The sequence below is a fragment of the Ambystoma mexicanum genome, chromosome 7p (assembly GCF_040938575.1).
Source record: "Ambystoma mexicanum isolate Mex_15411 chromosome 7p, UKY_AmexF1_1, whole genome shotgun sequence".
NCBI classification, from domain to species: Eukaryota; Metazoa; Chordata; class Amphibia; order Caudata; family Ambystomatidae; genus Ambystoma; species Ambystoma mexicanum.
Window position 1 is genome coordinate 198,539,707 of NC_090939.1, and position 25,375 is coordinate 198,565,081.

At 46.0% G+C, this 25,375-nt stretch overlaps 1 protein-coding gene across 5 annotated transcripts in view; it reads right to left on the reverse strand.

The window, feature by feature from the left end:
* Nucleotides 1–25,375, reverse strand: part of SH3BGR (SH3 domain binding glutamate rich protein) — a 542,810-nt gene that overhangs the window by 215,176 nt on the left and 302,259 nt on the right. For all 5 annotated transcript variants that reach the window (XM_069636057.1, XM_069636059.1, XM_069636058.1 and 2 more), the window contains exons 3-4: nucleotides 18,383–18,463; nucleotides 985–1,053 (exon numbers count right to left, since the gene is read on the reverse strand). In XM_069636057.1, coding sequence (XP_069492158.1) covers nucleotides 985–1,053; nucleotides 18,383–18,463 — 150 coding nt within the window. The remainder of the gene's footprint in view (nucleotides 1–984; nucleotides 1,054–18,382; nucleotides 18,464–25,375) is intronic.

Sequence of the window (25,375 nt, forward strand, 5' to 3'; positions counted from 1 at the left end):
TCTTTAGAAGGAATAGGATAGTTGTTAGTCCTTTCCTTCGTGTGCATTTGATTCAACCTGAATCTTAATAACACACATACAGTGACTTATCACAAGGGAAGCAGCTAAGAAAAACAAACAAGTGACCCCTACTTTGCGGAAACCTGGCATATTGCTGATTGGATGAATATGTCAACAAAGCTTTCTCCAATGATCGCTGAACAATTTCGATTTCACCGCTTCTGGATTACCCGACAGTTCCCTTTTAGTGGAACCAATTTGCTCCATGTAATTGCTTTGCCACCCTCAATATTAACATTTTTTGGATTCGTTTATAGATTGTACAGGGGAGCGTAAAGCCATTCTCTGCAAGTCTTTGTCAAGCAAGGCTACACCAAGGAATATATTGGGATTGGTACATGCTCAAACATCTGTATTTGTTCAGATTCTCAACCGTTGGAGCGCTGGGCTTGTCATTTAATCATCTTCCAGATGCGTCAAACCAACCTCTCCATGAACTACAAAGCTAGGTCCAGCAAACTTCTTATGAATATGTTCTCTACAATTTGTAATTTAGAGAATTTTCCCAATTCCAATGTCCTGCTCAATTTTCTGCAATTAGTTTAACTTTTCCATAATAAACCTGCATTGCCACTTCTATTGGTTGGGATTTCACATGTCCTAAAGAGCTCAATATACAACCCATTACCCCAAGAACTATTTTACAGCAATGCAAAATCTTGAAATGTAGTTGCTTTTGTGGTGTCAACTGACATTAATATTTGCAAAAAGAAATCTAGTTTATGTGGCAGATGGCAAGTAACTTTTCATCAAAAACTTTAGACGTTTTCATTTATAGAGCATACTTGGGTAATCATTTTGCAATGACCATGTAGAAAGCCATGAACTCACCCAAGACACAATGGATGTATAGGAGACAAAAAGCAGATTTGTTATTCTTTTAAATATTCTTTTAAATAACAGAAATAATAATAAGATTATTACTTCTCTGTTATTTTGGGCCTCTGCTGGAGATTCACCATTCTGGAGTTCTGCTTTCTCATTGGTTGACACCTAGAATGAAAAAATTCCAAATTATTTGGAATCCTAATGGCATGTTTAATTGCATGTATTGTGCCCATACGTAAGCGAAGATAAACTTTAATACTGACTGAGAAGGAACCATCAGAAACAATATAAAAACAATGAATACATTTGATATAAACATTAATCAGAATATTTATCTAATTGGTTTTTTAAAATACCATACCTGAGTTTGGTTTCTAAGTGCAGATCCAGGATTCGAACCTCATTTGCTCTGCGTGCTCTTGCTTCCAAGACCAGCACGTTGTCCCCTGTGCTATCCTCAGTTCACTCTGAATAGCCACTAGTATTCAATCCTTCATTTTTGGATCAGCATGTTACCCCAGGACCCAAGTAAATACCTTAAGGAAGTGCCACCCAAACAGTGTGCCACGGCATAGTGGTGTGCAGCAAGGTGGCAATAGGATCGCTGTACCGCTGATGGCCTCTGCTCTCTCATGCCGACTCGTTTTTCGGGGCAATGGTGTAGCATGGTGGTGCGTGCCCAATTTCAGGGTTGATTTATCCGTGTAGAAAAGAACACTGAAGTGAAAAAATACCACTTGCTTCCGTCAGAACTTCCCTGTTGCATTTATATAAAATTCTACTTGATAAATAGTAGCTTATTATCATTCGCTCTACTATTTCACACTGAATTTCACTGGCTATCTCAATGCACTGTTTTATTGAGAGTGTTCCAACTATGCAACAAAACTACATAATTCCTGATAATTCAAAATTAACCTGATTATATCATATTGTCTGATGACAATATCTGGTGGCTGAGCTTGCTTATATGGTGGATGTTTTGATACACCTCAATGAATCAAACTGCAAGATGCAAGATCGCAAAGAAATGTTACTAAGGGGTTTGGGTACATTTAATGGATTTAGAACAAAGTTGCAGTTATTGCATGTGGAAGTAAAGCGTGGAACACTAAAGATGTTCGAGCAGATTTAGAAGGAGGAAAAAAAGGATCAACTTTTCAAAGTGGCTGAAAAACTATGGCTGCGGAAAAATGTGCACATTATTTTGAGGAACCTGCTATTGATTTTTACAATAGGATTCCCAATCCTCTTGGGCATTTGCTGCACTGAGTCCTCTCAAAATGAGAGAAGAGACAGGCGACGGAAGGAGCGATTGAAGATTACAATTAAACTTTAGTGGTGCGCCAATCAATGTTTGTTGTATTCGAGTAAAACAAGGCTATGGAATCATTTCTAACTAGTGTACAGGCCTGTGTACACGGGTCAAAGTGCAGGTTTTCATTGACACAGTAGGACCACCACATATCCTAAACCTACAGCTCCCTCTAGTGTTGACAACAGGTGAAGCTATGCGAATGTGAGAACTGTAAAAGGTGAAGCTATCAGGCCGAGTCATGGAAATAATGTGCACGGAAAAACCGGCGCACGCGTGCGAAAACGTGCGATTTGCAGTGCCACAGAAAAAATCGCAGAATATCGCACAGAAAACAGCGCACATCCATTCAAGGAAGCACGGGCAAAATGCGGGATGTGCGCTGAAAAAGTGCGCGCCGCATGCTAGCGCCCAGGCCATCTAACGCTGTGCGATAAAGCCACAGCGAATTCGCACATAGCGCGGCGCACATCCCAAAAGTAGGCGGAAAACGGGGCGAGACACGCGGAATGGGGAACAACTCGTGAAAATGTGGGCGTCACAAGGGAGGTCCAGGAGGCAAGTGCGCGGAACGCCCAGACGCTCGCCTACAACAGGCATTCATGGAATCGAATCGGGTAAAACAGCGCACGGCCAAAGACGCGCACAGGCCCATACCCGTACGCCACAGAAAGCAGGCGGTAGCGTCCCAATACATGTGCGCCAAAATGTGCGTGCATTTCAGGGGTGCGCGAGAAGTCTCACACGTGTTTTGGCTGGGTGCGTGTATTTCAGGGGTGCACGAGAAGTTTCACACGCGTTTTGGCTGGGTGCGTGTATATCAGGGGTGCGCGAGAAGTTTCACACGCGTTTTGGCTGGGTGCGTGTACATCAGGGGTGCGCGAGAAGTTTCACACGTGTGAGGGCTGGGTGCGTGTATATCAGGGGTGCGCGAGAAGTCTCACACGCTTTTTGGCTGGGTGCGTGTATATCAGGGGTGCGCGAGAAGTCTCAGACGCGTTTTGGCTGGGTGCGTGTATATCAGGGGTGCGGGAGAAGTCTCACACGCGTTTTGGCTGGGTGCGTGTATCAGGGGTGCGCGAGAAGTCTCACACGCGTTTTGGCTGGGTGCATGTATATCAGGGGTGCGCGAGAAGTCTCACACGCGTTTTGGCTGGGTGCGTGTATATCAGGGGTGCGCGAGAAGTCTCACACGCGTTTTGGCTGGGTGCGTGCATATCAGGGGTGCGCAAGAAGTTTCACACACGTTTTGGCTGAGTGCGTGTATATCAGGGGTGCGCGAGAAGTTTCACACGCGTGAGGGCTGGGTGCGTGTATTTCAGGGGTCCGCGAGAAGTTTCACACGCGTGAGGGCTGGGTACGCGAATCCATTTACCAAAGGCCCTTACAGCGCAGGCGCGTCTGTGACGTGAACTGCACGTCCTAGTTCCAGCTCTTGTAATAGGTCCTTAGCATGTATACGCGGAAGTGACGTTGGACGTGTGGTCCGGTTTAAAAGGTACGTGTAGGATGTCATTTCCTTGTACGTGCTTTTTGTGGAGAGCGAGTGGGTGAAATCTGTACTTCTTGTCGGTTCACACGCGAATTACTTCACAGCGTTTCGAGTTTGTACTCCCTGTCTGTCAGTTTTTCTTTTTCTCGTATTCTCTGGACCTGTTTCCTCAGACAGCGTTTACTTCTCCTGTAGTCCTGTCTCCTCAGACAGCGTGCAATTCTTCTTTTGGCGGGGGTGTTTCCAACGCGTGCGCGCGCACGTGCGTCTTCTTCACGCACTTTTTCCTGGCAGACGGTGAGTTGCGCACCTATTTTCCAACAGTGCTTGCCCCGTGTGTCGCGTACCCCTTCAGAGGTCATTGTAGGCTGCGTGTGACACGCATACGTTCATTATTGTGTTTCTGGGTGCCACAGCGTAGTGCGTGTTTTTGTTTCCACGCACGTGGTCTACGAGGGGTCGCTTGCACATCATTTTCTGTTATTGGGGTGCCTGTGCTTTGCGTGACCCGTCATCTTTCCCCAGGGGTTCCATTCAGCCTTGCAAGTGCACTAGGGTACGAATACCATCTAGTACCCTACCCCTTTGACCCCCAATTGCCCAGGACAATACTTTCCTGCTACTCCCATACGCACAGCTACATCAGTGCCATGTCTGGGAGGCGAGCAAGAGGTAAGGGTGGCAAAGGTGGCCGACCCTCAAGAGGTGGGCGTGGTGGGCGCGGTAGGGGACGTGGCCGGGATTTGCAGGCTACCCCTAGCACCCCACGTGTGGAGGACCAGTCAGGGAGACCCATGCCCCCCCCCATGGTTGAGGAAAACGTGGCTGACACCATCGATGCTCAGCCCTTGTTGGACCCGTCCATTGTGGCACCTGACCTGGCACAGGCTGACTCTGAGGCTGATTTCCAGGTCCCCAAGTCTAGGCCACGGGTGGCCGTGCCAGTCAGTGTCACCAGGCCACGTGTATCAGGGGCAGCCATGTCATCTGCTGCCCCAAGTAGGCGGGTGGGAAGGCTGCAGGGGCAGCTGCAGCTCCGTCCACCCCAGCTCTGTCTCTCCCAGCCAGGACAGTGTTGGTCCCAGTCCGTCAGTCTGAGGTTCCCCCTGCCACTATCACACTCGAGCTAATGCCTGCAGGAAGTCAGATGGTCAGTGTGTCATTGCACACTACGACACAGTCCACCGGTGCTCCTGCCCCGAGTGGCCAGAGCGGCATATGCCACTCACAGTCCCCACCACCTTACAAGAGGAAGAGGAAGAGTGCTCGTGCACTACAGGCTGATGCCCCAGACACGGCTACACAGTCCGGCACGCCGAGGAAGCCTAGCTTCAATGATGCCGAACTGAATCAACTTGTGCATTATGTGTCCGATCATGACGCCGAAATGTTGAGCACTCCAGGGTCTAGGATCACACCTGCTCGGCGTCAGGCACACTGGCAGGCCGTCGCGGACAGCATAAGTTCCCTTGGGTTTATGAGGCGCACAGCTACTGAGTGCTACAAGCGATGGAATGACCTAAAGCGCAGGTACATGCCAACTGTGGGATGGCACTGCTAGCCAGCATGCATCTGATGTGTTGCCCTTCCATCTTGGTGTCATCAGTGTCTGACATTTTCCTCCCCTTCCAACTCAGTGACAGTGCATGCATGGGAGGGTCATAGTCATGTGGGACATGTGTCTATCAAGTACTGTTTCTGTAGCTTGTCTGGCCTATTTGTGTGCCATGGTGCTAATGCTTGTTTCCATTTTCTGTCTTTCATGTTTTTTCAGAGGATGACGCACTTGATGCTGTTGAGGGTGAGGAGATGGTGCTCACCCAGGAGGGATCTCTGACACGTACGAGCACTAGTGGGGGACGTGGTGTGTTGGTGGGTGAGAACCCACTCTTGCTGCAGGGCATTCTCTCCAGGGCTGTATATGGGTGCACCTCCCCAGAACTCTTTTCAAGTGTTGATTCGGATGAGACCCATGTGGATTTGCAGGTATGTGTTCATGGAAGGGATACTGTTCTGTCCGACCCACCTGCACCAGGGGTAGAGCCCACTATGGGGATGCCAGTGTTGGTAGGTGCGCCTGTGGTGGTTACGGATGCAGGGCCACACTCCGCAACATCTGATCCTGTTCCTGGGCCAGCAGATCAGAGGGGAAATGCAGTCCTGCAGCCTCAGGCAGTGCCGACACAGCGAGGCGCAGTTCGCCTTGCCCCAGACAGGTGTGGTGCCCGCCAACACGGTGGCCGTCCGCCACCTGGCAATACCGTATGGTATGGCCAACCAACAGGCAGCATCACCAGAAATAATTGCTCAAGCCATGGACAGGGTGGCCACTTCCATTGTCCCCCCAGAAAGGCAGAGGGAGCTACTAGAGCAGGCAACAGCCTCCATTTGCCAATCAGTAAGGGAGGACATGTTGGCGTCCAACAGGGACAGACAGGCAGCCCTGGACAATCTGAGGGAATCAATTTCTCTAGATGCCCAGGGACAGAGGGAAGCCCTGAGGGGAGAGGTCCAGCACCTCAGGCAGACTCTACTGGACCTTGAGGCTTCCACTGTCACCAGGACAGAACAGCTGCTGGAGCGCGTCACCCGTACGCTCTCAGCAGAGATGCAGGCAGCTCGGGCGGAGGTCCGGGCAACACGTCGGGTGTTGCATGGGGATCTCCGCACCATATCCCTCCAGAACGAGGCCTTCAACACCCGCATGCTTGCTGCAATTGAGGACCAAATCAGGGCTTTGCGTGGGCTGCCTCCCATAGCACCACCACCTCCTGTGGCAGCAGCAGAGGTTGAGGAGAGCGAATCCAGCAGTGATTCTCCCACAAATTAGTAGCCGTGCAGGCCATGAGCCCATGGAGGTGTTTTATTTTCGCAACATTCACCCAGGTGGCAGTTGGTGAGCATCCTGTCCTCGGACCTCCTGGGTGGCCTCCCCCACCCCACCTGCCCCCCACATGGCCATTTTTGATTTTTGCTTTTTGATTTTTGAGGTGCAGTGTGTTGCCTTGTGTGGCTCCCGTGGGCATCCACTGTATTCCGTTGGGCACATGCAGGCTTGTCCTGAGTTTGGGTTAGATGCTTGGGTTTGTGAGACACACACCCCTCCTGCTTCCCGTTTCCATGGGCTTGCAAAGGGTGTGCCCAAGTGACAGTGACTTACACAGTGACGTTGGACTCCCATGAGCTATGTGGCCAGTCTGTAGTCAATACTGTGTATACATTCCTAGTGCATATTGTAGTAGTATTGTACACTGAGTGGTGTATTGATGTGTGCTTGTGCTTCCATATCTCCCTCCTAATTTGCAGGGTCAGTCCTCATGTCTTCACAAGCCCGTCTACTTTGGAGATGGAGTTCATGTTGTAAGCAGTGCACTCACAGATGTGGCTGGCACCAACACGGTACAGTAAGAGGTGGTCGATGTGCTGGCATTATCAGGTTGTAGGTCCACGTATCCTTTAGTATTTGGTCATGTTTGTTGTTATTTCTACATGTATGTGGGCATATTGTGTGTGGGCAGTTTCCATTCGGGACACTGTACTTCGTGGCACTTGTGTAATGTTTGGGGTATGAATTTGTTTGCTCTCACATTGCATGACATGCCATGGTGGAGATGAGTGTGGGCCTGCTGGCAGGTGCCCCACAGTGCTGGGGGTGGGGGTGGTGGGGAACATGAGTTGGACATGGGTGGGGGCCTGGTGGTAGGTGCCCCACAGTGCTGGGGGGTGGGGGTGGTGGGAGAGAGACATGGGTGGGGGCCTGGTGGCAGGTGCCCCACAGTGCTGGCGGTGGGGGTGGTGGGGAACATGAGTTGGACATGGGTGGGGGCCTGCTGGCAGGTGCCCCACAGTGCTGGGGGGTGGGGGTGGTGGGGAACATGAGTTGGACATGGGTGGGGGTCTGGTGGCAGGTGCCCCACAGTGCTGGGGGGTGGGGGTGCTGGGGAACATGAGTTGGACATGGGTGGGGGCCTGGTGGTGGGTGCCCCACAGTGCTGGGGGGTGGGGGTGGTGGGAGACATGGGTGAGGACCTGCTGGCAGGTGCCCCGCAATTCTGGGGGTGGGGGTGCAAGGGGACATGAGTTGGTGATCATTAGTGCAAGGAGACATGTGCCTTTGCTGGGGGGCATGCCCATGTTGGGTGGGCTGCCTGCGGGACATGACCAGGGATGCAGGGTAGTCCCCTGTGGTGTGGGCTGCCTGCAGGGGCCGTGGAGGGTGTACAGGGAACACCTGGGAGGACCCACACTGGCAAATCACATGTAGGACTCCCCGGCACCCCTGTAATACACGTACCCTGCTGAAATTGCGTGTAAAACTTTCCGCGCACCCCTGGTATACACGCACACACTCCCCCAGGCCAGATCGCATGTAAAACCACCTGCGAGCCCCTGAAATACACGCGCCCAGGCCAATCGTGTGTGGAACTTCTCGCGCACCCCTGAAATACACGCACGCAGCCCAATCGCGTGTGGAACTTCCCGCGCACCCCTGAAATACACGCGCCCAGGCCGGATTGCGTGTTTAACCACCCGCGAGCCCCTGTAATACACGCGCCCAGGCCAATCGCGTGTGGAACTTCTCGCGCACCCCTGAAATACACGCACGCAGCCCAATCGCGTGTGGAACTTCCCGCGCACCCCTGAAATACATGCACACGCTCCCCCAGGCCCGATCGCGTGTGAAACCACCCGCGAGCCCCTGTAATACACGCGCCCAGGCCAATCGCGTGTGGAACTTCTCCCGCACCCCTGAAATACACGCACGCAGCCCAATCGCGTGTGGAACTTCCTGCGCACCCCTGAAATACACGCGCCCAGGCCAATCGCGTGTGGAACTTCTCGCGCACCCCTGAAATACACGCGCCCAGGCCAATCGCGTGTGAAACCACCCGCGAGCCCCTGAAATACACGTGCCCAGGCCAATCGCGTGTGGAACTTCTCGCGCACCCCTGAATTACACGCACACGCTCCTCCAGGCCCGATCGCCTGTGTAACCACCCGCGAGCCCCTGAAATACATGCACCCAGGCCAATCGCGTGTGGAACTTCTCGCGCACCCCTGAATTACACGCACACGCTCCCCCAGGCCCGATCGCGTGTGAAACCACCCGCGAGCCCCTGAAATACACGCGCCCAGGCCAATCGCGTGTGTAACTTCTCGCGCACCCCTGAATTACACGCACACGCTCCCCCAGGCCCGATCGCGTGTGAAACCACCCGCGAGCCCCTGAAATACACGCACCCAGGCCAATCGCGTGTGGAACTTCTCGCGCACCCCTGAATTACACGCACACGCTCCCCCAGGCCCGATCGCGTCTGGAAGCACCCGCGAGCCCCTGAAATACACGCGCCCAGGCCAATCGCGTGTGGAACTTCTCGCGCACCCCTGAATTACACGCACATGCTTCCCCAGGTCGCGTGTGTTACTTCTTGCACTGGTACAGGGTTGGCGCAGCCCTTTGCGATGGTTTTGCGATCTTGATGGCTTTTCCTTGCACGAGGGCGTTCTTGGGGGCGTAACTGGCGCTGCTGCAAGGTCGCTGCGATACTCTGCGCCACGGCTTGTTTTGGAGGATTAATCCATGAATATGATGTGCGCTGAAATGGATTTTATCGCACGCGGCTGGCGCAGACATTCGCACGGGAACACTCTGCGCCAGCCGCGTGCGATACTTTTGACTGTATTTCCATGAATCGGCCTGTAGTGTCTTGGTCCACTTCATATCCTAAGGGAACAGCTCCCAGTCTAAGAGCATTCTGTGCATGCAGGCACCCTCTACTACGCATAAAGGCATAGGACAAACATACATCTAGCCTTTATTTAAAAGTAGAACCATAAGGCTATTTAAGTGTTGCCACACATTTCAAAAATATACCGGTGAGAACTTAGCTTTTCAACATTAACAACATTTAAAAAGAGCAAGAGGGAATATTTAGCACGTTGAACCAAGAACTATTAGTAGTAACTCTTTCCAACATACAGCCAAATACACACTACAAAACAGCTGCCTGCATCTAGTTAAAAGAATCTATAATGTATCAATACATTTTTCATTATTTATGTATTTTTCTAAGCAAGAAAAATACTTACAAAAAAATAAATATGTATATATTACTGCTAACTTGCAGGCATACAAGCATTCACGTTACTTTTACTCTTTGATCTTATATCGAGCGTGACTGTGACGTCCTCTGGTGGTAATGTTAATCACTGAATCACTAGCCTGCTACTAGATGTAGTGCTAATGGTGTGATGGGGGGAGTTGGCGAATGCCGAAGTGCGTGAATCATTTCCAGGTGAAAGGTCTTTTAAGATGCACGCTTTGACTACTCCGTTTCTCTCGCCTTGCTGCCGGCTTTTGCTGTGTTATGGGACTTAGGGCAATGATATGTTTAAGCATGCAGGGGATTTATTTTTCAGAATTTGTTGTATTAAAAGGAAATGTTCCGGCTGGGCTGTCCCCACCCCCATTCGGAAACGTGTGTGGGTATGTTCTATAAATCACAATGTGCCTTCGAATAAAGTCAGGTAAACAAACAATTTTATTGCACTTTTTTCAGTGCTCAGTCTTTTAATTGTTTTCCATAAGTGGTTGATCTAAGTTGTCCCTTTATTCCTCTTACTTTATTTCACATGGTTTGCAATTAAAATGACTAACTTTTAATATAATTTACAGTAAACTACATACCATTAAATTGTCGATGCCAGCCTAGTAATGAAAGTGTAATGTGGTTGTGTTTATGATTAAAGATCAAAGCCAGATTTTAAACCAAATGTGTAAAATTAAACACAGTGGTGACAAAATGAAATGGTAAGAATTGACAAAGCTAGTAGTTCTGAATTGGTAAATATATCGTGTGTTTGTGTATTTCTTTTAATTGTGAATTTTTTAAGCAAGTAACCTTACACATTTATTACAAATGAACATTAATAAATATAAAAAATCCATCTAAGTACAACATTAAAAAGAGAACAAAAATATAAGGGGATTTCATATAACAACCGTGCGCAAACCAAATTAATATCCTCACATGGCTCATTCTACTCAGCTTGTTATATTTTACTATTTCTTTTGCTTATAAACAATATTCAAACAACTTCAAATGTGTAAAACTGCTATAGTAATTTCCATTTCATTTCCATGTAAGATTCTCAGCCAAACATCTTCAGTGAAAGGCCAATTTTCACTATCCACTTAACTACCAAATGCCACTACTCGTAGTTCATGTAGTGCAGTACATTCAATTAAAATATGTTTTCAAGTTTGAACCTGGTCTGGTCATCCTCATCGCAAAGTGTAAAACATTTTGTAATTGCATTAGTCGGATCAATGTATTTGACCCGTTGGCAGTAAATTCATTCTAAATCATAAGAATACGAGTTCGGAAATGTTTTCAGGTATTGTGGCTTATCTCCGAGAGGTTTATTTAAAAGTGACACACTGGAGTGTAATCTTCGCATTTTTGCAATCGTCTCTATCCAATCCTTATGGAATAGCAAGTTTTTGATTTTTATTAGATATTCACATAACTCATCCTTTGCTTGACCTATGTTCTTTAAGATCAACCCCATTCGCTTAAAGAAGTTTTTTATAAGGGCCTATGGACACTTTCTGTATCTCATCCTTTATGTCGACACACAGGCACCAACAGAAATATATTTATAAAAAGACAACACTTTCCACTTGAGCCATACCCTCAAAGAAGATAAGCACAATTTGTACCTTAAGGCCACGGAGCAAGGTGGGTAGATTCAATGGTTTGTTCCATATTGCAGACAAAAAAAAAAAAAAAGAAATCAATAATGTCACAAACAATATAATTAGATGTGCGGAAGATCTCCTGTCTGTACAATAGAGAGGGAATTGTTTTGGCCTTATAAAACTCTATTAATGGGATTAATGCAAATTAACAGTATTTTGAGTTAATCCTCCTCATTTGTACGGCCAATTGACCTGCCTTACTTTTCAATCTGTTCAACCAACAGGGACGAGACATTGATTCATCCAGAGTGAGGCCTAAGAAAATAATCAATTTAGATGGTATTAACCTGGTATTTCCCACTCTCCAACTATATCCATACGGTTTGCTGTGATTTTTGACCATTCGAATAAATGTCGTTTTTTGAGGATTGATTCTCAACTCATTGATTAATACACAGTTCTCAATAGCAGCCATTAAATATTACCAGCCTTGCTGAGTATAATCAAGGAGAACAATATTGTATGCGTAAGACTTCCATACTACTCATAGCTAACCAAGTCGGGGTTCTGCAAAGGCAACCGCAGACAGTGTGTTTCCCAAGTCATCGAGGTAAAGATTGAACAGGCAGGGAGCTAGAACGCATCCTTGTCGGAAACCTCTATGAACTTCAATTCTGTTTGTTAAGCTTCCCTGCCTGTTCATTCTAACTAGAAGATATATATTTTTATGTAAGCTGATTGAAATAGCTAAGAGATGTTCTGTGATGCTACAGCATTTCTCTCTTTCCCAAAGTCTACTTCAGTTCACTATGTCGAAGGCCTGGGAAAAGTCAATGGCTGCTACATAAACAGGTGTCCCTTTCTTTACCCAGACCTTTTCCTGGATACACCACATAAGGAATCCATTCAAGGATGTTCCCACCCCTTTACGAAAACCTGTTCAGTATTTACTTAGCAACTTCTTTTCTTGGATCCAAGCTTCCAAGCCTCTCAATATAAATGTGGCAAATATTTTGCTCTCTGGGTCAATTAGGCCAATAACGTGATGGATTAAGGTGGTCGCCCTTTTTATAAATGGGTACAACTATGGAGCCTTTCCAAGTACATCGGGTGTGTTTAGTTGTGTTAGTATTTTGAAATAGTAGTACCAGCACTTTGGCCCATAATTTTGTGTTAGCCTTGAAAATGAAATTATTAATATTGTTAGCTCTCAGGGCCCTAGAATGTGAAGATTTTCTAAAACAGGTTTCTACCTGTTCAATCTCTATTTTTAGTGCCCACTCAATTTCTGGTAATGCAGTACAGCTTTAAGTTCCTGTCAACCCATATAAACTACAAAAGTGCAATTTCCAGTTTTCTTCAGACACTGGGTTGCATTGTACATCAAAGTTGTAAGAAGAGAGGTCATTAGAAATATCCCCAAAATTACAGGAGTTTTTTGTCATGATGATCTGCAACATGCATTCACTATCCTTTTGGAGTAAGAGATATCAATATCCCTTAAGCCACTTTTTAAACCCCATCGATCTACCATGTAGGGTTGCGCGGGCACAGCTTGATATATCAATGATTTGTGAGTAGTTTTCATATTCTCGTTCAATTATTTGGTCCTGTTGCCAGATACCACCCCATTTACACTATGGGGTGATTTGTTACATGCGCCAAGTGTTTGTCTGGGTAAGGTGTCCCAGACAGCTGGAAGGATCTGTGTGGAAATCCACTTAATTTTTTTCTTCACTGTATTATGTGGCAATGCATTTCGGTCATCCGTGACCATCTTCAGGGACATGCTTCTTATATCTTCACTTGGTATTTCCCCAATTATGACTTGCATTACCAGTGCTGGGGATTCAGGCATTTATCTGATGGTGGGGGCCTGATCTACCGGCAGGTCAGGCCTGCTGGGAGATCGTTGCCCTTCACCGGCAAACTTGTGCTTTGCCGGCCTGGAAAAAATACTGCTTTTGGCAACCAAAACCACAACCAATGTGCCAAGCTTGCACGGAAACCCGCCAGGCATTAAAATGCACTAAAATAAACACCAGCCTACTGTTCAACATGGCAACCATTCCCAACCATGCACAGTTGTGCACCACAAATCCGCCCAGATTACAAATGCACCCTAAATAATCCCCAATCATAGTGCTGAACATAACAACCGTACCCAACCATGAACAAGTTTCGCACCAAAATCCTCACAGATAAAAAATGCACGCTAAATAAACCCCAAACATACTGCTGAACATGGCAATTGTACCCAACCATGCACCAGTTTCGCACCAAAATCTGCCCGGTTACAAAATGCGCCCTAAATAAATCCCAAGCATACTGCTGGCATGGCAATCGTACCCAACCATGCACCAATTCTGCACCAAAATCCGACCAGATTAAAAATGCACAAAAATAAACCTCAACCTACTGTTCAACATGGCAACCGTGCCCAACCATATACAATTTCGCCCAGCCAAAACCATGGACAAAACCAAAACAAACAACACAACACTGATCACAAATAAAACAAACCAATGAGAAAACAAAACAACTTTGAACATATCATCAATACAATTTAAGAGGCAGCATATCCCGAATTTTAAACCTTCCCCTACCCACATGTCCAAATTGCAACAAAAAAAAACATGAAAATCCAATGTCCCAGAAAGAACATCCCCGCACCCACATGTCAATAGATCCTGTGGATGAATTAAACTGGTTCTCCAATTAATGTTGTAATCCGTTCCCTCAATGTCCAAGCAACAAAATCATGAAAACTCCACAGTCCCACAATTGACAACACCCCGCAACCCCATGTCAAAAAGAATTTTGTCCTGAAAACCCCTAACATGGGGCCACAACATGTGCACAAACAGCACTAGATTAAACAGGTCTTGCAACCCTAACATATCCTCCTCCTCCCCTGGAGAGATATGATTTGGCCCAAACTACACATGAGACCACAACAAATAGACCAACAGCATTGTTACCAAACGCAGGTCCCAGAAAACATCTACCAAAAGGTCAGTTAATAATCCTCCTGAACCAACATTTTCTTGAACAGGTGCAACAGCTCAAGTAGTTGATGGATAAATTCCCTCAAAACAGCCATGTATGATCCGCCATCTAGCCGTAAGGCATGCCTCCTGACATGAGCCAAACCGGTGCCCCCTTTGTCACAGCTTCCATGCCAAAGTTGTTCCAAACAAAATGGATTACTCCTAGAATGTTTATTTCCTTTTCTTTAGACCTTCGCTACTCCCTTTCTCCACCCGCTTTTCACTCTCTGTTTTTTCCTTTCGGGAGCATACACCTTCCCTGGAACGCTTGCCATGTACGCCGAGGCAATTCCTGCCACATATTGCCCACTAGGGCGGTCTCACCGACACCACTGCAGACAGTTCCATCCCTTACTCCCCAATGCGCACCATAGAGCACATCAACACCGTTACATGCGGCGCATTGGCGTTCTGCCCCCCCCTGTAGTGACGTGGTCAGTGTAAACGGAGCAACATGGGCGAGAGGATCGCTGGAACCGCAGACAACGCTCTCAGCACTACACCCGCCCCGGCTCACCCCCCACGACTGTTGTGGGAAACGGCACTGCTCGCCATCTGACGAACAACATGGAGCCACCATGGCTGCCACTGCTTGCTCACCAGCTACTCCGGCAAAGGGTGCTCACCGGCACGGACTGTTCATCCACCTCACTACCTCAGACCACTGTTCCAGGACAGCACAGTACTGCTGGAACCCCTTGTCACACAGGCAGCACTAAAATGGAAACGCTCCACTTCCCAGCCCTCACCTGGCCCTGCTGGCCCCCTTGCCATCAGGACCCAACACCGGCCTTCCTGTGCAGGATCCGACTTGCTCTGCAACAAAATACCACCGGGCCTCCTGCAGTCAACTCCCTAGTCTCTCCCCTTGCCACACTCGCATTGACCTGCATGCAAGTCTAGGGACAAAGGCGCTCTGCTGCCTAGCCCCCACCTTTCTTGCAGGCATCTGCTTGGAGTGTGGAAGGATGGGTCCTCAGGGGTAGTGGTTGTGTGACCTTAGCTGCTCCCCACCACAACTTCCTTGTCCTTACTGCAGCCCAAAGAGGACCAATTATTCGCCAAAATGTAGTGGGTTCCTTACTCCTGCAATCACCATGCCAGGATCTAGTTATATAGACAAGAGCTTTATTCCAGCTTACAGTTACAGCCCTTATGTAGCTCCCTATAGGATACAGACACACAAACATTGGACATCCAACACCCCAGCTAGCTACCTTCCAATTGCCATTCTGAAGAACACTCACCCAAGACTTCCCAAACATACCACACTACTATTCCATCCATTCCACCTATGCATCCAAACATTCTTACAAGCAGAATACAACAGAAACCTATTTGAAAGTGGGCATGAGACTGCATTCTTATTACCCATGTCTCCCACAATTAGGAATTGGAACATACAAAGTATGATTGGTAATTCTTTGACAGAATCTTTAGAACTTGAACATAATATTGCGCCATACCCTATATAGGGTGATACAAACCAATTGCAATCCGAGATTGTGTTAACATATGGCAGAATCCATCTCTCACAGAGAATGAGCTGCAAGCGGTAGATGAGGGGCATTGCCCTACTGTCATTGCTTCCCCTCTTCATCAAAGATTCCAGTATTCAAATGAAACAGAAATAATCTTATGAGAGAATGGACAGACCCCCAAAAAAATCATACTACCACAATTCTCGTCTAAATGGTATCCTATCATGTGTGAGAATTTAGAATTGGTTGATGTTACACACGTTGACCTAATGGTCCCTGATTTATCTCGGAAACCCACAGTGTCCACTGAAGACATGGCATCAAACAATCCTCAATATCGAAAGGTGGAATCTGTATTAGAAAAGGCATATGCGAGGGCCACCCTATCATTAATTCATTACATACTGGTAAAGGAGGTTTAGTTGGCACAATCTACGCTCAAGGATTTGTAGGCATACTAACGGAAGAGGAAGCAGATTATGTAGGCGTACCTCTGAAGATCGAGCAGGGGGCACAGTTGATTTCAGACCCTCAGATACTGCACTAGACTGCACTGGAACTATCACATCATCCACTGGTGCAACTGCAGTGGCTATAAGGAACATCTACATCCAGCACCGGAAAGAAAAATGAGTGGTCCTCTAAAGAACATTATTCTACGCATGTATTTTTGGGAGGTCAATTGTTTGGCCCACATTAAGATAATATGGTGAAAAATCGTATGAGCATAGGACATTGTTGCATCCTCTTCAAGGGTAATCAACCTTTACTCCCAGAAAAGGCACATTTTGACCAATGGTGGGCAAAGCATTTAAAAAATCAGCAGTTGCCCCTGGATTCCAATCTTACTGCTCTTCAACACCTACAAAAGCAGGGATGCCTACAAGTACAGTAACTACAATACAGAGGTCCTGACTAGCGTAAAGATCAATGAGTTGACAATCGTCCATTAGGGTGTCCACCTCAGGTATTTTGGCAAGCTTGTTACACTTTGATTTAGGATCTATGTGTGTGGGCCTTAGCTTGTTACACTTTGATTTAGGATCTATGTGTGTCGGCCAGATATTCAATCTTGGATACCATACAGAATTCCACATGATACCACTAACGTCAAAAGCGGTCAAAACAAAGGTTTTAAGACATTGTGCACACAGGAAGGCCCTTCAAGAAATGGTGAATAATGTAATGTAATAATGTAATGGAGAGGGCTTTTATTGCAAAACATTTCTTCTGCTCGGCAGGGTCTACAGCTGTGGAAGAAATTACATAGAACAGGATGTTTGACCCACGTTCGTTCTCAGTAGAGGGGCTACCACACTCCTTTTTAATTTTGTAAAAATTGGGGTTTCACCCTAAGAAACCAAGGGTAATCCAGATGTGGAGCCTTTGCTCATTGTGCCTTAGAGAAGATCAGCTTCACCTCACTGAGGAGGCCCAACAAGGCCGAAACACGTGTCCGGGGTTTCTGATGGTACTCTTGTTCAGAGGAGTTTTGCTTAGCATGTTGGTGCTGGACTGTCCTTGTGGGTGTGACAAAGACTGGAATGCAAATGGAAATGTTCTCCTCTGGGAAGGTTGCAGTAAGCTAAAACGTGGCTGTAGACTCTCCTGAGTGGAAGTGTTTGTTCTCAGTAGAGGGGCTCCCACACTCCTTTTCAATACTGCTTATTTTATGCCTAGTAATAATGCAACAGAAATGTCAACACTGTCACAAAATCCAGGCACTACAGATGCGAAATAAGGTCATTAGCTGTTCTGTAATCTGAGGGAAAACTGGTTACACAAAATGAAGAGCACAAACATGTGCAAGTAAACTCCAATAAATGTAACTCTGGCAAGAAAGACATCCTTATTTGTTTACTGTGTGCTCCATGCTACTCAAGCCATAGTATATAATATTGCTCAAAAAGTAAGTGTATGAAATAGCAGTGTCAAGAAAACTTTTTCTGATGGCAGTAAAAATTATGTTTGATAAAAATGCTGTCAGGGATAAATAGAAGCAATTAAACAGAGGCATACATAATGAGAAACCAAGGCTGTTAACTGTTTTAAAAAATATGATAACGGTGTGAACCATTTTGTAAATTGCACAGGCACGTACGTAGTAGGGATGTTTTTAGAATGGAAATCAAAAACAATATAGGGATTAACCTGTAAACAAAAAGGGAAAGGGCAGAAGATTCTTTTAAAACCTGGGGTTCAGAAGTGGGCATCTCCACCACCTCCCACACATCTCCCAGTAAAAATAGGACAGAGAAAACACATTGGGGAAAAAAAACACCTAATCCAGTTATTTGTAAAAACATTTTTTAACTTTTTTTTATAGAGAACCTCAATAATAGATAGGAAACCAGTATATTCTTATAAAGTTTTTTTTCTAAAATGAATTTATAATGAATTATTTTTTTTTCAAACGGGTTGCTGCAAAGAATCACTAATGCCAAACATTCGTACCTTGGAGCTAAGTCGTGGTGCAAGTCCCAGGAACGAAAAAATTTCATTTACTTCCTTGGCATCAAAGAAAGAGTCAAAGTCCTGAAAAAAAAAACATACACTTCAATGTTTTAAAATGCGTATCACTTTCATTTGAGATATCCACTGTGCAAGTTGTCTTAATATTGATACATAATTTATTTAGCTAGCATGTAATCCATTCGTAACATAATAAAATTAATACAGGAAATGTCTGTTTTTTTTTAAAAGTTTTCTACATTCTGTACAACTACTAAATGGTCAGGGCCTAAATTAAGAGAACTGTCAAAGCACATATTGAGGCCACATACAGTGCTGATAAATGGCTTCTAAATTTCAGGATCTAAGAAAACAGGGTCAAATCTGTACAGTGACAACATCTGACTGCAGAAATTGACCTATAGGCATGATTTACCTGCATAGGTATAGCCATCTGATGCCAGAAACAATCCAATTTGCTTGGTATAACATTGCATGTATTATTTATGTATTAGTCAGTTCCAAAAAGCTTATGCAGAGCCATTTGTCACTTCAAGGAACATCCTAAAAGACGCATGAGGCATAGCAGGAAAGAAAGAGGATGTGGAGGTATGGAAGGAGTGATACAAGATTGACATATATGACAAATGCAAGAGAAAATTGATTGGGTGTTTAGGCAAGGCAAAATAGGCCCAATTGTGGATGATGTCCATGATAAGGGCTAGGAGGTGTTGCACAAGACTGGAGCCTCTACTGCACATTTTGATCTGTCAGTTGTTTTTCTTGAAATCTTGTTAAGGCTAGGAGAAGGAATCTGGAGAACTATAGAGTTCCTGGGAGAGGGTATCTGTTTTGGCAAGTATGAATGTCGCAGTGGCCCCAAATGACAAGCATCTACCACCAAATGGCAGCATCCATGCTCCTTCAGGAATATACACAAATCTCCTTTTTTCCCTCCTTTACCCCGCTATCATTGAACACGTAACAAGCTCCCTCAATCCATCATTGGACGAAATTGTGCTGTCTAATCCTTAACTACTCCAAGATAGAAGTAATTTTAGGCCTCATCGTTCTCCTTACCTCCAATGTTGACCCCGCTCTACCATCTCCTTCCCCAGCCCTCACTCCATTACCAAAGGGTCCTAACCTTGGGGTCCTTTATGAGAGCGACCTAAAACTCAAAAAATGTATCATGGTTATTGCCACTATGACCTGGATTAACTCAACATACGGAGAATCTGCAACCACATAACCCATGATTTGGCTATTTACAAACGTACTCTTAGGTCTCCACCTGCACTCCTACCCCTTCAAAATAAAGTTCTAAGCTTTCCTACCTGCACCCTTTACAACTTACCCAGGTCCACTCCCCCGTCTACATACCAACACCATGGTGGATGGCTCTTTATGCAGAATTGCTCTTTTCAAGATCATGCTTGTCTAAAAATCTATTTATGGTCTTGCTAATTGCATGTCTTGCTACTCTCATGCTAAAACTCTAAGTTCATCCTTTCTCTGCAACATTTTCATGCTATGCCTCCCCAGCACCTCCTCCGGCTTTCTGCTCATTCTCTCTATCCGCTCCTCTCCACTAGCCCAACAGTGGAATTATTATAAACACGACTCAAACTTCACAAGCTAGCCAATAAAGGGGCAGCTGCCAACGCCCCTCCCCCCCCCCCACCCGCCACCCAACTTCTGAACTCAGTCCACCCCCTCTAGCCAATGCCAGACTCATTGGTATAATAATGTTTATGCCGCAATGAGTTGGCCACCTACGACTTGTACCAGATCCGTTTGTTGATATGAGAACTGTTGCATGGGATCACACAGTGCTGTGAAGGGGGAAAGCTGGGAGCGGATCAGAGGTTCCTACAGTAGGCAATTTAGACTGCCTTTCTGCCTGCCTGAGGTGGCGATATCACAAAGGTGCCCTTTGCTTTGTGAAATTATTTAGTAGGGATTGTTGCCCATTTTGTTTTCCTTAAAAGACGAAGAGAACAAAGGAATGATTACTCTACTGGAGAAAGTAAAGAGCAAAAAGTCAGCTATTCTTCAACGTTTGAAGGATTGCTGACACCAGCTGGGTCATGGCTTAATTGCCTATTGCATCTTTATATGAGACAAAAGCATTTTTACATGGCACCTAATACTGTGATTCACAGGAACCGGGAAACTACTTCTTATTTTCCTTAACAGATGTTTTGCTCACCATAGCAATCTTTCTGTACATCGAATAGCCATCCTTCGACCCAATAAAAGCCATGTAGCCATCCAATTACGCCAGCCATCAATACTATTTACTCCCACACTCACCCATCCATCTACACTCATCACTATATACAAACACATTCATACATGCATATAGTCATATCTTATTTATTTTATTTAATGTGATATAGTTTTATATAAAAAACTTTATACATAAATCAGAAAATCAATAAATTCATATGTACCTATATTCATTGATTATACATAATGTATCAAAAGAAGCAGATAGTAATGCTTTCATATATATTTGAAACCAAATTTAAATCTAAAATTAGAACAATACATAGTGAACAAAAAAAAACATTAAAATAAATTCATCTGTATCTCTGACCTCAATTAAATCAATTAAGGTGACTCTACTAATAGACAGAGCCCTAATTTCCTTACTGCGGCTGGTCAAAGAGTTACAATTTTACTGTGTTGTTCAAGATTTTATCAGCATAAGTCCATACTTTATAGAGTGACAAGTGTAGACTGGCATTCGCTCTGACAGATTTAGCAAACAACCCAGATATCATGATTAAACCAGCTGACAAAGGAGGTGCCATTGTCATTATGGATACCACCAAGTACATTACAATGGTCAACACCCTGCTCAATGACCCCAATAGCTATTGTATTCTACCCAGAGACCCTACTCCATCCTTGCAGGCTCTGATAGCACCCATCGTCTACGAGGCCGAAGCTGAGGGACACATCAGCGCCCGTGAAGCTGCTTTTCTGTCCCCCCCTCACCCTCGGATTCCGGCCATATATGCTCTTCCTAAGATCCACAAAGGACTAATACCTCCACCAGGGCGTCCGATTGTTTCCGCGATTAGTTCTATACTGGAACCCCTCTCACAATATGTGGATTTCTTTATCAAAGACCAAGTTCCAAAAATGACCAGTTATGTTAAAGACTCTACTAATATGCTCACTCTTTTACACACCATTGCATACAATCCAGAAACAGAATGGCTAGTCACTATCGACATAGAGTCCCTTTACACCTGGATACCGCAGCAAGAGACATTGCAAATGCTTAGCGGAATGCTACACTCGGGTATGGACCTGCATGGAGTCCCACCCAGCTTCATCTTATCTCTAGCAGAAATAGCATTGACCAAGAACTACTTTCTCTTTGAAGAGACTTTTTACCAACAGATCCCAGGAACTGCGATGGGGGCGACTTTTGCCCCCAGCCTCGCTAATCTGTATGTGGATTTATTCGAACGCTAACACATCTATCCTGAGACCAATCCATATCTCGCCGATTTAACTATATGGCGGCGTTACATTGACGATATTCTTGTGATATTCAGAGGCTCAGAACACGATATAGAGGCTTTCCACACCTGGCTCAACTCCCTCAATCCCCATCTCAAGTTCACCATGGAGAGACATAGATTTAACACCCATTTCCTCGACCTTGCCATCTCAGCATCTAGTGGGTACCTCTCCTCGAGCGTTTACAAGAAAACCACAGACAGAAATTCTTTGCTTTGCTACTCAAGCTCCCACCCTAAGGCACTCAGAGATAATCTCCCCTTTGGGCAGTTCCTGCGCTATAGAAGGCTGTGCACACAGACTCCAGACTATACCAGACAACCCAAACAACTCCAAACGCAACTCGCCGAGAGAGGTTACCCCTGGAGGATTATCAAGGACACCTGTAAAAGAGCCAGGAACATTCCACGTTCCATCACCCTACAACAGCATACCAAACCCAGAGAGTCTAACACCTTCACAGCTGTGTTCAGTTTTTCACCTCTTCTCAATAAAATCAAACGGGAAGTAAAAAGACGTGGCCTATTCTCAACACAGGCGCCTCCAACATCCCTGTTCCACGATTTGCCCTTAAGAGACGTTGCAATGTGAGAGATAAGGTCGTCAAGACTCTGATACCTAGCATACACAGGGGAAGAGCCAACCCAGGGTACCCTTTGGAATATTCCACCTATCAAAGGACATGAGCCCTGTGGTAACTGCTCCATGTGCGCCCAGACCGCCAGAACTACACAGATAGAGATTGGATGGAAAACATCATGGATACAGAACACATTTACTAATGGTAACACTAGGGCATTATCTACATGATAACTTGCCCCTGCAACCTGAGGTACATTGGCATGACCCTTAGGCCAGTTCGAACCCGCATGACCGAACACAGATCATGCATAAGAACGAACAAGCTCACTGCACCCTTGGTGTCCCATTTTTCATCAAAAGGACACACTGCGGATCACTTCAAGTGGACTATCATTGAGAAAGTCACACCGCCCCGCAGAGGCGGCAACTATCACAATATGCTGTTCAATATAGAACAGATGTGGATTTATAGACTCAACACCTACTCTGAAGGCTTGAATGAACAAATCCAGTGGCACGAACTAGCAGTGCTGTTCTGAATCCACACTCCTTGCAGCACCAGAAGTGCCCTGTTCTCTGTTCACCTCCCTTGTTTGACCCTTCTGGCTTTTTCGTGTTTTTTCATGATTTCAGGTTTTTTTCATGATTCCCTCATGATTTTCTCAATTTACACCATTTTTTCTGATCCATCCTTATTCCCATCTGCTCTCCATTCATCCTTATACATCTTTTTCGTTGCCAATTGTTGCCCTTGAACCACCCCCCCAAACCCCCTTTTTCCCTAGTCTCGTCCACAAGGGACCAGGTCCTTCGCAGCACCGACGGAGACCACGCTCCAGTGCCTGACCCCTGCCAGTCCGAGCGCGCTCTTCTGCTGTGTTGAGAGGTGCTCGGGCTTCTTTTTCCTTTTCTCCAACGCGTGAGGCGTTTACAAGGAGTCAGCCGCGTCCTTGCGTCGCAAACGCGTTTTCCCGCTCTTTTTATAGGCGATGGGGCTTTTTTCGTCAGAATCGCCAGTCCTGAGCTGTACAGCTAGATACAGCACACGGACAACACAGAGACAAGCAGCAGCCCTCTAACAGGTACGGCCCACACCCAGGCATCATGGACCATTTCTTATTTAGCCTCTGCCATGTATTTTGCTGCCCATCCTACCACCTTGATTTGGTTTGCTTTTCCAACAGGTATACCTGACCTGTGTGTCTAGTTGCTGCTTTTTCCATCTGTTTTCGGTGCTTTGAGCAACCTTTGATCACCGATCGCCTCCCACCTCCTTTTAAGAACGCCTGCCCAGAGGTAGGGTTTTTCAGCTCTCCACCCCGGCACACATCTTGCACCTTTTTTGGGAGGTTGCTGCCCCCGCAACCCCTCTTTGTTTACCACACAGGGGCCCACTGCATTTGCCCTGTTTGCACACCTTCCACCAACCTGTGTGCACGCCGCCCTCCCCCTTCGGTGGTGCCCACCAGTCACCTTAAGAGACGTTTCTCCTTCACTTTCCCACTTCCCTTACCCTTTGGCGGTGAGACTCCTCACAGGTGCTGAGGCACCCTCACCTCTCCTGTATTTATTGACCTATTTAGTTCTTGTTCCCACATGCCCACCCCAATGCATGAAGACCTCCACCCTAATGCTTGCGTGCATTGATTGTTGCTAGTCTTTCTCAATTGCCCTTCCCCCTCCTTGATTGTTTTTCTCCATTTCTCCCCCCCCCTCCCTTTTGTCTCCCCACAGGAGACACCAGAAATTCTCTACTTGTTCAGCATCTCTCTGAACCTCGGCAACCCAGCTTGCATTTCTAATCACGGTCCTGAAGAAGATGGCTCGAATTTCCTACGCCATTGAAACCGGTCGACCCCTTTTGGTCATGAGGGCTCTCATGATCCACCTTTGATCTCTTCTACACCAAAAAAGAGACTCTATTTTCTGAAAACCATTCACTGTAGCACACTCATTACCACTGAGTGAGCTAAATATTTTTATAAGAGCCATTTCCTATCCCTCCATCCCTCTGGCTGTGTTTTACTGCTTCACCCACCAGTGGTCTCTCCAGCTGTACTATTTCACACCCCAACCACGGTGACCTACGGGCACTATTAAAGTTGTACACTTTGGATGGAACATAAACAGTTGACCTGTTTCGCAGGTTGTACCCACGCTTAAGATCGAGCAGCCTCAAGATCTAATCCACAGTTTTGTTGAACACTGCTCAACCTTCTGGAGAACATCATTTTTTAGACCTTTTCCCTTTTTGACGACCTTTGTCTGCCTACAGACACTGTCACTAGTATAGAAGGTTTAGGGACAGCACTCTCCTCTATATCTGTTAGATAGGCGATACACCACGCGCTACCCAGGGATAGGCACCCCCGCCAGGGTTAGGGTGTTCTTCCTTAGGGTAAGGTACGCCGAGCCGGGTGGCCCTCTCTATTTCTGTATTTGAATGTGAGCACTCTAATTGATCCATTTGTTTGCATACTTAAGATGCACCTTGAATACCTGCCTTCCTAAAAAACGTTGTTGTTGTGCTACCATTAAAGGTATTTAAACATGAATACCAGAACCCATCCTCTTAGATATGATCAAGATTAAGTACATATCTGTCGTAATGTTTAATGTAGACAGGAACCATCTCTCTGCATGCCGTTAATATATGCTTGGCCGTTTCAGGCTCCGATTGGATTTTGCACATTTGGCAGAAACGTTTTGTTTTAGGCAATGGTCGCTCAGCACCTGTTACCGCTAACAAAGGTAAATGATTGATACGCAGTAACATTATAAACCGCCTTAGATTATCAGAGGGAAAAAGATTTAGATATTTTTGTGCCTTTATGTATGTATACAATATATATGTGACAAATCTATAGCTCTTCA